General features: G+C 35.1%; 1 protein-coding gene and 1 pseudogene across 1 annotated transcript; both read right to left on the bottom strand.

Moving 5' to 3' along the window:
* Positions 1-1,928: 1,928 nt before the first annotated feature.
* On the bottom strand, positions 1,929-6,636 carry LOC118058513 (G-type lectin S-receptor-like serine/threonine-protein kinase RKS1; annotated as a pseudogene).
* Positions 6,637-7,437: 801 nt separating this feature from the next.
* Positions 7,438-13,766, bottom strand: LOC140954285 (G-type lectin S-receptor-like serine/threonine-protein kinase RKS1). Its single transcript, XM_073408686.1, has 7 exons — positions 12,455-13,766; positions 11,999-12,181; positions 11,684-11,883; positions 10,138-10,348; positions 9,777-10,014; positions 9,547-9,697; positions 7,438-9,461 (listed from the first exon to the last, which is right to left on the bottom strand). The coding sequence occupies exons 1-7, from the start codon at positions 13,728-13,730 to the stop codon at positions 9,156-9,158; spliced, it is 2,565 nt and encodes an 854-aa protein (XP_073264787.1). The 5' UTR covers positions 13,731-13,766; the 3' UTR covers positions 7,438-9,155.
* Between the last annotated feature and the right edge of the window lie 583 nt (positions 13,767-14,349).

Below are 14,349 nucleotides of genomic sequence, written 5' to 3'. Positions count from 1 at the left end.
TGAAGATATATATGACAATAAGATTTGAAGGTACCTAACTCAAAACGCATCCACACGGACATATAAATCCTGTCCTCCCTCAGCGAACACTCTTGTATCAAGCAAATTGCCATACCATGAGAAGCACCCACTCTTACTTGTCACAACTGAACTTGCGTAGGCTGTGCAGGAACAATTCCTCAAGCATTGCTCCATGCAAGCTTTCAGATCCAAATTGTTATCCACACGGGCAGTTGAAGGATCTGGTACCTTCACGTTTTCCACCTTGACGAACCCTTCACCATTGTTGCACATTCCTGTGAGGTTCTTCTGGATGCATCCACCTGACCCATCTCTGAGGTACCAATCACTAATTGATTTGGGCTGGTAGCCAGGGAGGCACGTACACTCAAAGTTATAAGCATCATAGGGATCATACTTACCATAAGCTCCACATCGTCCATACTTGTCACACTGGTTGCGGACCAAAATAAAACAAGAGTAATTAAATTATATAATTTAATTTATTATCAATTTAAAAATTGATTGATTAATATTTGAAGATCAAGTATAATGTTTAGTAACCTATAATGATCCATCAAATGTTAAAAAAAAGTTATAAGTGGTTCGACTTAACTTTTTAGTGAGTAGTTTTCCAGTGTAATTATTATTCATTAATTTATCATAAATGTTTCGATTTAAATATTATAACATGAACTATTCTGCTTTGTTAAATCATGTTAGTTCTCAACATTATAGTCATTAATTTTTTGAGTAAAATTCTGAAATTTTTTTCAAAACTCATTTTATCTTGGCCAAGGGTTTCACAATCAATATTATTTAAGATTATACGTAATATTTTTTTAATTCACCTAGAGTGATGAATCCTCTCTTTATTACTTAAATACCTTCATTAGTACTATTATGCCATACCTAATATTTGCCTATTTGTTATCTTTGATTAGGATAATGTGTGGTAAGGATGAAAGCATAACACTCTCTATATAATATAAATTAGTGATCTCAAGTCTAATGATCACTTACATAATTATCACGTGAACCTTTCTATAGACATAAGTAATCTCCCCATATAAAATTCTCTTTACAAGTCAGTTCAATGTATATGTCATGTGATAAGCATCTATATATTAGTTATAGACATCTCTCATACCTTAGTTTATAAGAGCAACTTCTTTCCTTTCATAAAGGAAGGAACATAAGATACATTGGTTCTCAATAACTCTAACTAATATCAAGTCTTAATAGAATATGACTAGGATATTTAGGAATAATGCTTTAATGCAATAAATTTCTCATTATTATAATAACTTATAATTTTTCATGCAGTTATTTTGTACCTATTATCTAATCTCCTTACCTCATCTTGTCCTCAATGGAAAATGAATGTTTTTGGTCTTTATGCAGTGCAAGAATATATTACAATTGGCATGATTATTGACCTAGTATTGCAAATAGGTCTTGTCTAAACCTTTTATAACTACTTTGTAAATATATAATTTCAAAAATTGAATTTATATATCACTAATATATATGATAACAATCATATTGTTTTCTTTTATGTTTGCACTTTGTAGAATTTAAGTAAAAAAAAAACAAGATATTTTAGATCGCATTAGCCTTGATAACATTGAATTATTAAATGAGTAGATTTGTGAAGAACTTAGCTTTCTTGATGAAGATGATTAAATTGGGAGACTATTGAGTCATCTTTATCTACATTGTCGTTTAATTAAAGAATAACTACACTACTTGGTTCCACATGCTTAGAAATGTAATAAATAATATTTCACTACCATGCTACTTCTACTAGGATCCACTTGGTATAAACAATATGGTGTGAATTAAAATTGTATTTTATTTTTATTAAAGTTGTACAAATATTTAGTTAATTAACATACATTATAATTTAATATTTTTTGAATTCCACATTAAACATTTTTTAAAATATTATCGTAAAGCTATCATAATATCAATACACATTAATATTAACAAATAAAAGTAGAACGTCAGATATATGTAAGCCTCTACCGAGGTCCAAGCATGGTGATTGTCACTTCATTTATAGAATGTGATCCTTCACTTGTTAATGGATCTCCACTATAGTAACTCTCCTTCATAATAAACGCAGGTTGCTTGGGCGATGGAAGAGTTGTGTCATTACTCAACATGAAAACAACATCAGACATTGATGGTCGGTCCATCGCAGATTCTTGCACACATAAAAGACCAATTTGGATGCACCTTAAGACTTGATCTTCAGGATACGAGTCGCCCATCAATGTATCCACTAGTTCCAGGGCCCTGCCTTCTCTCCATAGATCCCAAACCTAAAGAAATTTCACATCAATATGCTATGTTGGAGTTGAAATTTTAAAATCGGCAATATATGTATATGTGATCTTATTACTTACATATCCAACCAAGTTCGAAGAGTTACTTTCATCATAAAAATGGCTGTTTTTTCTCCCAGTGATGACCTCTAATAGCAAAACCCCGAAACTATATACATCGGATTTTACTGAAAATAAGCCTTGCATTGCATATTCTGGTGACATATAACCACTGCAATAACATAGGAAAAGAAGAGCTTAATTAAAGTCAGCTATTCAGAAAAATATAAATAAAAATTATGGTGGGATTTTTAAAAATAATTTATATTATTTTCTAACATTTAAAAGTTGTATAAGTTCTTAATTTTATTAATTTAATTAGATAAAATAATTAAAATTCTAATATTATGTCCAAAAACTAATTTATCTAAAAAAACTTAAATTATTAGTTAAAATTCTAAAAATAATCTTATATTATTTTCTAATATAATTCATTAAATATATAAGGATAAACTTACTACGTTCCAACAACACGGTTTGTGTTGGCTTCAATTTGGTCTACTCCAAATATTCTAGCCATGCCGAAATCTGAAATTTTTGGGTTCATTGAGGCATCTAGTAGAACATTGCTTGCCTTAAGATCTCTGTGGATGATTCGTAATCTGGAGTCCTGATGAAGATACAAAATTCCTCGAGCAATCCCACAAATAATGTTGTGCGAGTAGACCAATCTAACTGTGACCTTCTTGGTTCATCTGTACCCAAAGAAGCATAAATCTCATCAAATCAATGCAGGCTTGTAATCATTTTTCAACTTCTATAGAATGAGAAAAACTGAAAAAATCCACAATATAGGGACAATTTGACATAATGATGATGACATACTGAAAATAAAAGAGTCCAAACTTTTGTTTGGCAAGTATTCATAGATCAACATCTTCTCTCTTCCTTGGATGCAACAACCTAATATCCTACAAGATTCCTGTGCTGAAGTTTTGCAATGAGCTCGACTTCATTTCTGAACTCATTAATCCCTTGTCCAGAATACTTTGCTAGTCTTTTGACCGCAATTTCCTTTCCATCATGCAGCAGACCCTGAAAATCGCAATCCAAATTCATCAATCTCATAGTTCAACATGTAAACTGAAGTGATGCTATGTGTTTGAGGGACTTCAAGGCAGGCTAGGCTACCTTATACACCGAGCCAAAACCACCCTCTCCAAGCTTGTTGGCATCTGAGAAATTATTTGTTGCCGCAGCTATGACACTAAGATCAAAAAGTGGTAAATCTGAACTTGTTGTACCTTCCTCAAATTCCCTAATTGGCAAGTCTCTCAAGCAATTTGACCTTGAATTTAATGACAGCGGAAATTCGTTTCTTCTTTTCCTATCCCTGGCTGTCATCAACATGCAAACTTATTTCTCCTTTTCTTTTTTTGAGCTCAAGACTATCAGAAAGATTAAAACTCTAGCTCAGCATCACATTGCATTTTTACTGACTCAACACCCTGAGTTTAATAATGTTACGAAAAATATATTGCTCAGGAGCAACATTTGAAGGGAATTTGCTTACCTTTTCTCCTTTTCTTTACAAACCAACACACAAGGAAGATGATCAGAAACAATGTCACAACAACAGACACTATCAGGATTGCTTTAACTCCTTTATTGGCAAGAGGTCCTGACTTTTCATATTTATCTGAAATTGAAAATATAAGAAATGTTTAGTGATAAGAGTTGAAAATTAAATCTTTCAAGCTATTCAGTACTATAAATTTATATTTAATTACTCTCTATTCTATTTTTTTTTTTTTTCATATAATGAGGACATGGACATGTACCTAATTGTTTAAGGGCCTTTACATTAAGAATTATTTATGATAATAAACACAAAAAATAAACAAATCATTAATGAAAACTAAAAATTAAACTGCAAAATTAAGAGATGGAAGTAGATAAAGATATTGATCTTATATTACAGTCTATGAACTTGATCATGTTTAATAATTTTATTTTTTGAACTTAATTTTTTATTTTATCAAACGATAATTAAAAACAAATTTGTATTTGAAAGTGATTGAATAAGATCTAAGAAAAAAAAATTCTAGGGTTACGCAAAAAACAAATACTAATATTGAAAAAATATTATAATTTTATTTTAAAACTAAGCAAAATATCAAACAATATTTAATCAAAAACTAAATTAAAAAATTGAAATATAAATATAATTCAAGATATATATATATATATATATATATATATATATATATATATATATATGATCTTGAAACATAGAATATGGATCTAGATGCTTCAACAACTTTGTTTCTTTGAACTGATATATTTTGGTTAAACGATAATAAAAGTATACATGCATATAAAAATAATTGAATAAAAATTATTTTAAAATATATTTTATACATGCACATAATTTTTTTTTCCCATATAATTAGGACATGGACATGTACCTAATTCTGCTCTATCCACTCGGATGTAAAATCTCTTGCCCCACATCTGAAAACGTTCTTGTATCCACCAGATCACCATACCATTTCAAGCATCCAAGCCCTCTTTCGTCAGCACTAGCATAAGCTGTACAAGAACAATTCCTCAAGCACTCTTGCTTACATTCTTTCAATATCAAACTCATGTTCCCACTCGCCATTGAAGTATCCGGCACCTTCACTCGAGCTAACTTGACAAACCCTTCTCCGCTGTGACACGTGGACACGTTAGGTTTCCTGACACAACCTCCTGACCCGTCTCTCAGGTACCATTCTTGGGTGACTTGGGTTCGAATCCGGGTAGACATTTGCATATGAAATTATTTGCTTGATATGGGTCACAGTTACTATTTGGACCACATTGGCCATAGGTGTCACATGGTTCTTTTGGGGCGGACCAAATTCCGATCCATTGTTGATCACGATCGTTCCACGACAGCCGCTGCACTACTCCTGATTCGTTCACCACCATTCTTGAAATGATGGAGGATTATTCATAGTATAGAATATAGATACCTCATCAACGCTGTTAACGAAAGTAACGTTGAAGATGTAGGTAGGGGTCATTTCGGGTACTCCGCTCCATCTTAGTCCAGTCCATGGTCCGCCACGCCACCATGGGATTTGACCCTTGTATAGGAACAACTGGGGAAACCCACTTGGATCAATACCATAGACAATGGTTCCGGTTCCCGGGTCATCTTTGGACTTCCAAGATGATAGAGACCGGTTCAAACCGATTTTCAGGTCCAGCCCAAGCTTCATACCAGGAAGCAGAGTATCTGTACCATGATCAAAACTCTGCCACAAGACCCTTTTGCTATCCTGTTGAACCAAGACCAAGTTTCCTGAATCCAGGAGCTGAGCCGTGCAATTTGTCATTGATATTGAGGCTGGAACATTTGAAGACCAAACAGGAACACTACTTCGGTTATTTTCATAAATTACAAGGTTACCTTGTTCGTTGATAGCTAGGACTCCGGAGGCACCATTGATAGGATTATCTCTATTTGCCACCCATACAACAGTTCGTTTTGAAACCTTACGGTACCAAATTCCCACATAACGACGAGTAGAATCGATGCCAGAGCTAAAGAACCCGAGTTCATAGCTTTGTCCACTAGAGACCAGAACATCTCCATCTTTGATTGATTGGTTTGGAGCTATGATGTCAATAGATAAGCAAGAAGGAAAAACAAGGAAGAGAAACAATGTACTCAAAAACCTTTCTATGGGATTCATAATTTGTTTCAATGATTGTGTGTTGGTGGGGGTGAGTAGATGACTTGGTAGTGCAGTTGGGGTTTTAATGAGTGGGGGCCAAAAAGCCACCTACTAAAGCTTCATAGATTTTTTCTTGATCGATTATTAGGGTTGCTCAGTGGAGCCTGCCATGTTTTAAATGATCACTTGAAAGGCCACAAGTGTTTAGTTTCTGGTGAGATTTTTTTTTGGTCCCAAGTTTGCACAACTCTTGTGAGCTCATTGCGGATTAAAAGAAATATCTTGTCAATTTTTAGCTTGTTAAATCAACGTTATTTAGAGTATGTTTGTCTACGCGGCTGCAGCAGTCAGCAGCCGTTTGGTAACAAAAAAAACTTGATTTACTGTGCATGGGACCCACGTGTTTTTTCCGTTTAAAACACTGAAAATAAAAAGCATAAAAAACCTGCTTTGCGGGCACTGTAGCATGTAAAAACAAAAGAACAGTGCAATTCACTGCCTGTTGCACTGTTCACGTGAACAGTGCAATTCACTTGCACTGTTTTTTTTTTTTAGTGTGTTAATTGTATTAATTTTTTTTTAAAAAAAAACTAGTTTAGAGAATTAAATTCATTCGCGATGTGAACAATATTTTTTTCTTGAAAAAATAGCATAGAGTGAATTAAATTTACTCGCACAATAATATTAATTTTATATCTAATAATATTTTATCTAATTTTATTACACGCTCAAAAAATTATGAAAGATGTAGTTCTTATCGGATGAATTTTGTACGTAATGGAATTATAAATAGTTTAATGAAATAATAAAAAATATTTTATATAAAGTATTATTTTTTTTTATTATGTAATAGAAATAATTAATTTTACAATATTTAAATTTAAAAATCATCAATATTAATATATATTTTTTTAAAATTATTTTATAATCTCAATTTCAAAAGCATTCTTAATCAAACACATTAAAATTATTTTTTTTTCGACCTCAATTTTAACCACAATTTTAACCAAATATCTATTTTTTCAAACCAACCTCAACTAAAAATACTTTTTATAAAACAATTTTTTTCAAATCACAATCACAATAGCTACTGCAATACCAAACACACTTTTAATATCAAAAAAGTGTCGGCATTTTCAATTGACTAGTAGCGCCTTAATTTCTTGGCTCAAAAGTTTCAGTATCACAAAAACTAACAAAAATAATCCAATTGGATCTCTCATTTATCGAAAACTACCCAATCAACTCATTTATGTCAAAATCAACGTCATTTAAGGCAAATATTTTTAAATGAAAGTTAAATGAATAATATCTCAGAGATTGAGATTCAACGTAGAATGAATTTTTCTTCTTTTCTTTTTATAAAATTAGGTGTTTAGATTAGCTTTCATGTATCTTAATTATTACTATAAATTTTAAAATTAACAATTATATAAATTTTAATACTCTTAAAAAAAACTTAAATTTATAATTATTAAAAAATAAATACAAGATCTCTTTAGTGATTTCTGAATATTGAAAATAAAAGTTCAAAGAGCCTGAACCGAAACTCTCTGATGCCCGAGATTCTGAATACTTAGATGTGGATTTGTTGAAACTACATCATGTGAAAAGTCTAGCACAATATGATTAGTGCATGTCTAAAACAGGTCTAGTAATGCCAAATTATTTATATGACTAAAACTAATATAACTTTCGATCTAATTATCATGCTCACCACGTTATTTGCTTTTCAATTTAATTTTTTCAGAGAGATTAAAAATTAAAAATTAATTTTGATTAAAGAAATGATTTATCAACTTGTAAAAAAATCAGGAACTATAATGCAATGCTCACCATTTCCCTTCTCAGACTCCACCATCTCCACCATAACCAAACCAGTGATATCAAACCACCACGACAGCTTCATCTTCTTCATCTTTCTTCAAAAACCCAAGAACAACACCACAGCATCATAACCCTCATCATCTTCAGAGAGCCAAACCAGAACCCCTCTTTCTCTTAGTTCCTCCCATCGTAGTCTCCCAACGCCTCTCACAAGAACCAGTGGCTCACCCACTGCGACCTCTCCCTCCATCGCACCTTCAACCGACTGAACCAGCATGGAACCACTACCAACTCACTCACGGTGAAACCACCACCAATAGTGACCTAACACGAAGCCTCCTCACTCGGTCATCACAAGAAGACCCACCAGTCAATACCCTAAAACCACCATAGACCCTTCAAAGAAAAGAAAATTATAACCAAAGATAGCCTCCCTTTTCTCCTCTCCAAAACAATCACCGACCCACACAAGGCAAGGCACTCTTCACGGCAGATCCACAACAACCCAACAATAACAATCAGAAGAGAGAATAAGAAATTACAGTAGAGAGAGAGAGAGGTAGATCTAAAAAACTACAAATAAATAAAAACTGCTGTCTAGTGTTGATTTCTTTGTCTTGCAGGTAGCGGTGATACTCACCGCCGGTGAGGAAAGGAAGAGGTTAAAGATTCGCTTCAGATCCACCAATTTTTTCTCTTCAATCGAAGACGACGCGTGAAGCCAAGCGCTGACAGTGACGGTGGTGCTTGGCTGACACTCTTCACTGCTTTTGTATGAAGAGTTGTAAAGAAATGCTCATGAAACTAGTTTGCAATAATGAGTGGACAGCCCCCTAAGCATTTCAATGGAGTTTATTTTATTGTGGGAGTACTTGTTGCTAATAAATTTAATAAATGGAATTATTTAGTTTTCTATCCTAAATTGAAAATCATTTTAGCAGGTGAGGTAACCTGAAAAAATGCTCTCTGGAAACTAGATTGTCAGGACAACATTTTTTTTCTTCTATGTACTGCCTGTTAGAGAAAATTTATTACAAGAGACTGGGATTTTAGCGAGCTTCCACCACAGTAACTGTAACTTCATTTACAGAACAAGCTGCTTTTCTAGACATTGCTGGCAAGTCTTGTCCACTGCGTGTTCGTAAAACAAATGCTGGCTTCTTAGGAGAAGGAAGAGTGATCTCATTACCTAACATGAACACAACTTCTAACATTTTTTTTCTTCTATGTACTGCCTGTTAGAGAAAATTTATTACAAGAGACTGGGATTTTAGCGAGCTTCCACCACAGTAACTGTAACTTCATTTATAGAACAAACTGCTTTTCTAGACATTGCCGGCAAGTCTTGTCCACTGCGTGTTCGTAAAACAAATGCTGGCTTCTTAGGAGAAGTAAGAGTGATCTCATTACCTAACATGAACACAACTTCTAACATTGTAGGTCGATCATCTGGAAATTCTTGAACACACAGTAACCCAATCTGAATGCATCTCAGAACTTCATGAGGAGGGCATGACTGTTCCAGCATTGGATCAACTATGTCTACTGCCTTTTCTTCTCTCCATAAGTCCCATACCTGAAACAAGTAAGAAGATAATCGAGAAAAGAAAGAGGAAGACAATCACCTAAGATATTACTAGGAAATTTATCGATCCACTTACATGTCCGATAAGATTCAGCCAGGGTTCTTTCTCACCGTAGTCGCTATTTTTCCTGCCACTTATGATCTCCAGTATTAAGACACCATAGCTGAAGACATCTGACTTTATCGAATACTGTCCGTGAATTGCGTACTCAGGTGACATGTAGCCGCTACAATCATAAAAGATGAAGCTTGTTGGTATTTGATCATGATGGATCACTGGAGAGAGGAAAGAATCAGGTGACTTACTATGTTCCGACCACTCGAGTGGTTTTTCCTTGGACTTGGTCTTCCATAAACATTCTTGCCATACCGAAATCTGAAATTTTTGGGTTCATTGCAGCATCTAGTAGAATATTGCTGGCTTTGAGATCCCTGTGGATGATTTTTAGTCTTGAATCTTGATGAAGGTATAAAACCCCTCGAGCAATCCCGGAAACAATTTCAAAACGCTTTCTCCAATCCAATAGTACCCTTTTTGTCTCGTCTGCACTTAAACATTAAAGGTTTGCCCAGAAATCATTTGTTTGATTTGATCAAAGTGAAGCTGCATAATCAGGGGACTCTTCCCTTTGTACACAGACACAAAAATGGATGAAGAGAGCCATACCAAAGATGAAAAAATCCAAGCTTTTGTTTGGTAAATACTCATAAATCAGCATCTTTTCCTCTTCATGAATGCAACAACCAAAAAGCTTGACAAGATTTCTGTGCTGGAGTTTAGATATCAACCTTACTTCATTCATAAACTCCTTCATCCCTTGCCCTGAAGTTTTAGATAATCTCTTAACTGCAATCTCCTGTCCATTGCCTAGCTTGCCCTGAAATTACATTCCATGTTTAACTCACAAGTTAATACACAACTTAAGCTAATCACATTCTGCCAAAGTTGGTCTGATGCGGGAGAATTCCTAGTAAATCCCCTAGTTACATCCATTAATAAATTTGGACTAGATGATTTTGAACAAAGCCTAAAAGAGCCTGATCTTAACCCAAAGAAATCAACAAAGCCAAAAATGCTCGCAACAGGGCCAGATTTCAGTTTCAAATTCAAACGTATAACTGCATCAACACAAAGAGAAATACTGAGCAAGCCATGTATCCCTAGAAAGATATACGTGTCTAGTTTCAAACACATCGAACAGTGAAAGATTCGGAGCTTTCTAGCCAGAGTTATGGTTGTTTTACTGACAAGGGTGCATGCTGTCAACAGAACCGTGATCTTTCTACGATATTTAACAGCATGAAATGCAGCGCCTGTTTTTGTCAATAAACATTCAATGAAGCCTTGACAATCTTCCCTCCAACTCTCTTAAATGTCATCAGCCTTACCTACTGATTAAGTGTGTAGCAAAGATAGAGAATTAAGGTTTCTTAAACTTTAAAAAAATATAATCCTAAACCGTAGAGAAAGACTGTAAAATCGATCAGTATACTTTTAAAATCAAGTCAAACAAAAATCATGAATATAAGTAGAAAGGAATCTGAAAACAAGTAGAAATAATTAAGAATAATCTGAAATATCATCTTCTAGATCTAATTTGGGCTGACCCCGTAACGTTTGACTCTTCCAGACTTTTTCTTATGCTCGATATGTGTCCCGCGTCTCCTACAACTTCAGCAAGATGGAAAAAGTGTCTAGATTTAGAATTTCTTGTTTGATGTTTTCCTAACTTGCACGTATTGTCCCAAGTATAAATAAGAGTGTTCAACAATCTAGAATAGATATAGAGAATTGGTGCAGCCAAAATCAAAGTGAGCTGGTTAGGTTTATGTTTAGTTCTGTATCTCTTTGGTGGAATTCACGGAGTGGTGAGCTATCCTAAACTCTAATCTCTTTGGGGCGTGACTGTATTATTGACAATTCTGAGTTTAATCTTTGTTCATTCACTTTAGAGTGGTGATTTCTGTATCTCTAAAGGATTGAACATCATCTGTCCTACATCTATCCATCTCCACCTTTCCATTTCCATCATCTATCCATAATTCCATCCATTTCCATCATCTTCCCTGGTTAGAATTTCTTTGGCACCAGCCTCTGCGATTTTCCGGTATCATTGTCTAATCATGCAACATTAAAATTTTATTTAATGAATATTAACATTTGATACAAGTACATAGAATTCTGAAATAATTTCATGTCCAAGGAAAAGTACCTTGTAAACTGAGCCAAAACCGCCATATCCAAGCTCGTTGGAGAAATTCTCTGTGGCTGCTAATATGATCTCTATGTCGAAGACTGGTACGTATTCACTTGTTCTACTTCCACCAACTTCCTTTCCACTTAGAGAGCCATTGAGGCTTGTAGGGATATTGAAGGGAAATTTGAGTTCATCTGTGTTTATCGTTGAAAGAACTCAATAATCAGCTTTTAAAAGTACTAACAAGCGCTAATGTTGATTACACACTGCAAATTGCAGACTATCATCTGCTATATGCTTAGACTTAAAGTTGGAATTCTTTAGTTCAACTAATTTGGTGCCACTTATATTGGTAACAAAGTTGAAAAAATAGTCTCTTACCCGTCTTCTTCCTTTTTATCAACCAGAATAAGAACATAATGACAAAGAAAACCGCAGCAGCTATAGAGAGTACCAAGCCGGCTAACATCCTTTTTTTTGCAAGAAAACCTCTAGATTTCTTGTCATATTGAGCTGGAGAAAGAAATAAATCCACATTAGCTCGATGCCAAATCATCAGGATTATCAGTAATGGTGCATATTGCAGAAAGATAGTAGGTGAGAGCAGGGGAGGGCTTAGCCATATTAGAAATGTCTCTGGTACTTCCGTTGTACTTGAACACCTAATTTTTATTTCAGATGTCTACATTTTTGTTCTGAAAATCCTGTATCTAAGACATATTGAAGATTAAGCTGTTTTTGAAAAATGCAGCAAAGATATATAATGACAAAAAGATTTGAAGGTACCTAACTCAAACGCATCCACACGGACATATAAATCCTGTCCTCCCTCAGCGAACACTCTTGTATCAAGCAAATTGCCATACCATGAGAAGCACCCACTCTTACTTGTCACAACTGAACTTGCGTAGGCTGTGCAGGAACAATTCCTCAAGCATTGCTCCATGCAAGCTTTCAGATCCAAATTGTTATCCACACGGGCAGTTGAAGGATCTGGTACCTTCACGTTTTCCACCTTGACGAACCCTTCACCATTGTTGCACAGTCCTGTGAGGTTCTTCTGGATGCATCCACCTGACCCATCTCTGAGGTACCATTCACTAATTGATTTGGGCTGGTAGCCAGGGAGGCACGTACACTCAAAGTTATAAGCATCATAAGGATCACACTTACCATAAGCTCCACATCGTCCATAATTGTCACACTGGTCAGTAGGTGCAGACCAAAATACATCCCATTTAGCAATTTGTTCATGCCATGTGAACCGTTGGACTGATCCAGGCTCGTCTACAACTAATCGCGAGAAGATTGATCTGTTGCGAACACCCCACATTATGGTTAACTCGTCATCATTGTTCACAAAGCTGATGTTGAAGTTAATGCGAACCTGCAATATGGGCACACCAGTCCATCTAAGTCCATTCCAGTGACCGGACCTCCACCTTGGAATCTGACCCTCGTATAAGAACAACTGTGGAGACCCATTAGGATTGAGCCGAAAAGACCAACTACCAGTACCAGGGTCATCAGGAGATTTCCAGGCTGTCAGGGACCGGTTCAGACCAGTCCTGCGGTCTAAGCCAAGTTTTAAGTTTGGCAGCATAGTATGTGAAGGATAATCAAAGCTTTGCCATATCATGGCCCCTGTGCTATCAAGCAAAACGAGGTTTCCAGAATCTAATAACTGAGCCGTATAATTTCCTTGGTTTTTTGAGGAAACTGTAACAATTGTGAACCATAGGGGATTGTCTTGGTTTTGGCTATGAAGAACAAGTTTACCTTCATTGGTGATTGAGAGGACTCCAGAGGAATCATTGATAGGACTATCTCTGTTTGCTACCCACACAACATTTTTTTCCGAAATTTTGTTGTACCAAATTCCAAGATATCGGTAGTTGGATTTGCCAGGACGGAAGAATCCAAGCGCGAAGGACTCCCCACTGGAAACTATAACATCTCCATCTTTAACAGATTGGTTCACACTAATAGTATCCAGGGAAGTGCAAAACTGGATAAGAAAGAAATGAAAGAGTGTAATAAAAAACTCCTTCGGAAGAATCATGGTTTCCACACAAACTTTCTTGATATTGGTATTGGGGTTTCTCAGTACTCAACAACCCTGATGATAATAAGCTCCTAAGCACAAATTAAATAAGAGATGAAAGCGAAGTCAGGGAAGTTGAAAATCTTGTTGTACGAGTGGGAAGACTTTGACAAGTTCAAGTCGTATTGGCCAAGTCATAGATAATATGTTTTACCTCAAGTGTTCAAACTAGCTGCTTTTCTCCCTAGTTAGCCTAAAAAAAATAGGTATGGCGGCAGATAATCAAGAGGAGGAGATTTGACTATTCAGCAATGCCCTATGCAATTCCAGAGAGAGTGTTTCTGATGAATTATTCCACTTAGTTTTATAAGGACAGTCAAAGAGCACTATGTGTTTCTGAATATGCTAATGCTCTTGAAGATCTTCCCATATTATATGATTTGTATCGTGCTTGTTTGACTGTACTTCAGGCCTCAAGATGCAAAACTTTCATATTTGGACTGGCAATGTCTCATTCAACTCAATTGTGTTAAACACTCTTCTTGTTTTCCTAGTTTGACATTGGTGTTAAAATATCATATTTTTTTCTTATGATTGGTGACTGAATAGATTTTTGTCCCAAGAATCTGTCATTGAA

The sequence above is a fragment of the Populus alba genome, chromosome 4 (genome assembly GCF_005239225.2).
Source record: "Populus alba chromosome 4, ASM523922v2, whole genome shotgun sequence".
Classification (NCBI taxonomy): domain Eukaryota; kingdom Viridiplantae; phylum Streptophyta; class Magnoliopsida; order Malpighiales; family Salicaceae; genus Populus; species Populus alba.
The sequence above is the reverse complement of the archived record's forward strand: the minus strand, read 5'-3'. Positions and strand labels throughout refer to the sequence as shown.

What these genes read in the sequence shown, in the direction of transcription:
- LOC140954285 (XM_073408686.1), bottom strand. Translation starts at nt 13,730, where the DNA reads ATGATTCTTCCGAAGGAGTTTTTTATTACACTCTTTCATTTCTTTCTT. An exon ending in CTTGGATTTTTTCATCTTTG is followed by an intron (nt 10,015 to 10,137) that starts GTATGGCTCTCT and finishes GTTTAAGTGCAG; the next exon opens with ACGAGACAAAAAGGGTACTA. An exon ending in GGCTGAATCTTATCGGACAT is followed by an intron (nt 9,462 to 9,546) that starts GTAAGTGGATCG and finishes TACTTGTTTCAG; the next exon opens with GTATGGGACTTATGGAGAGA.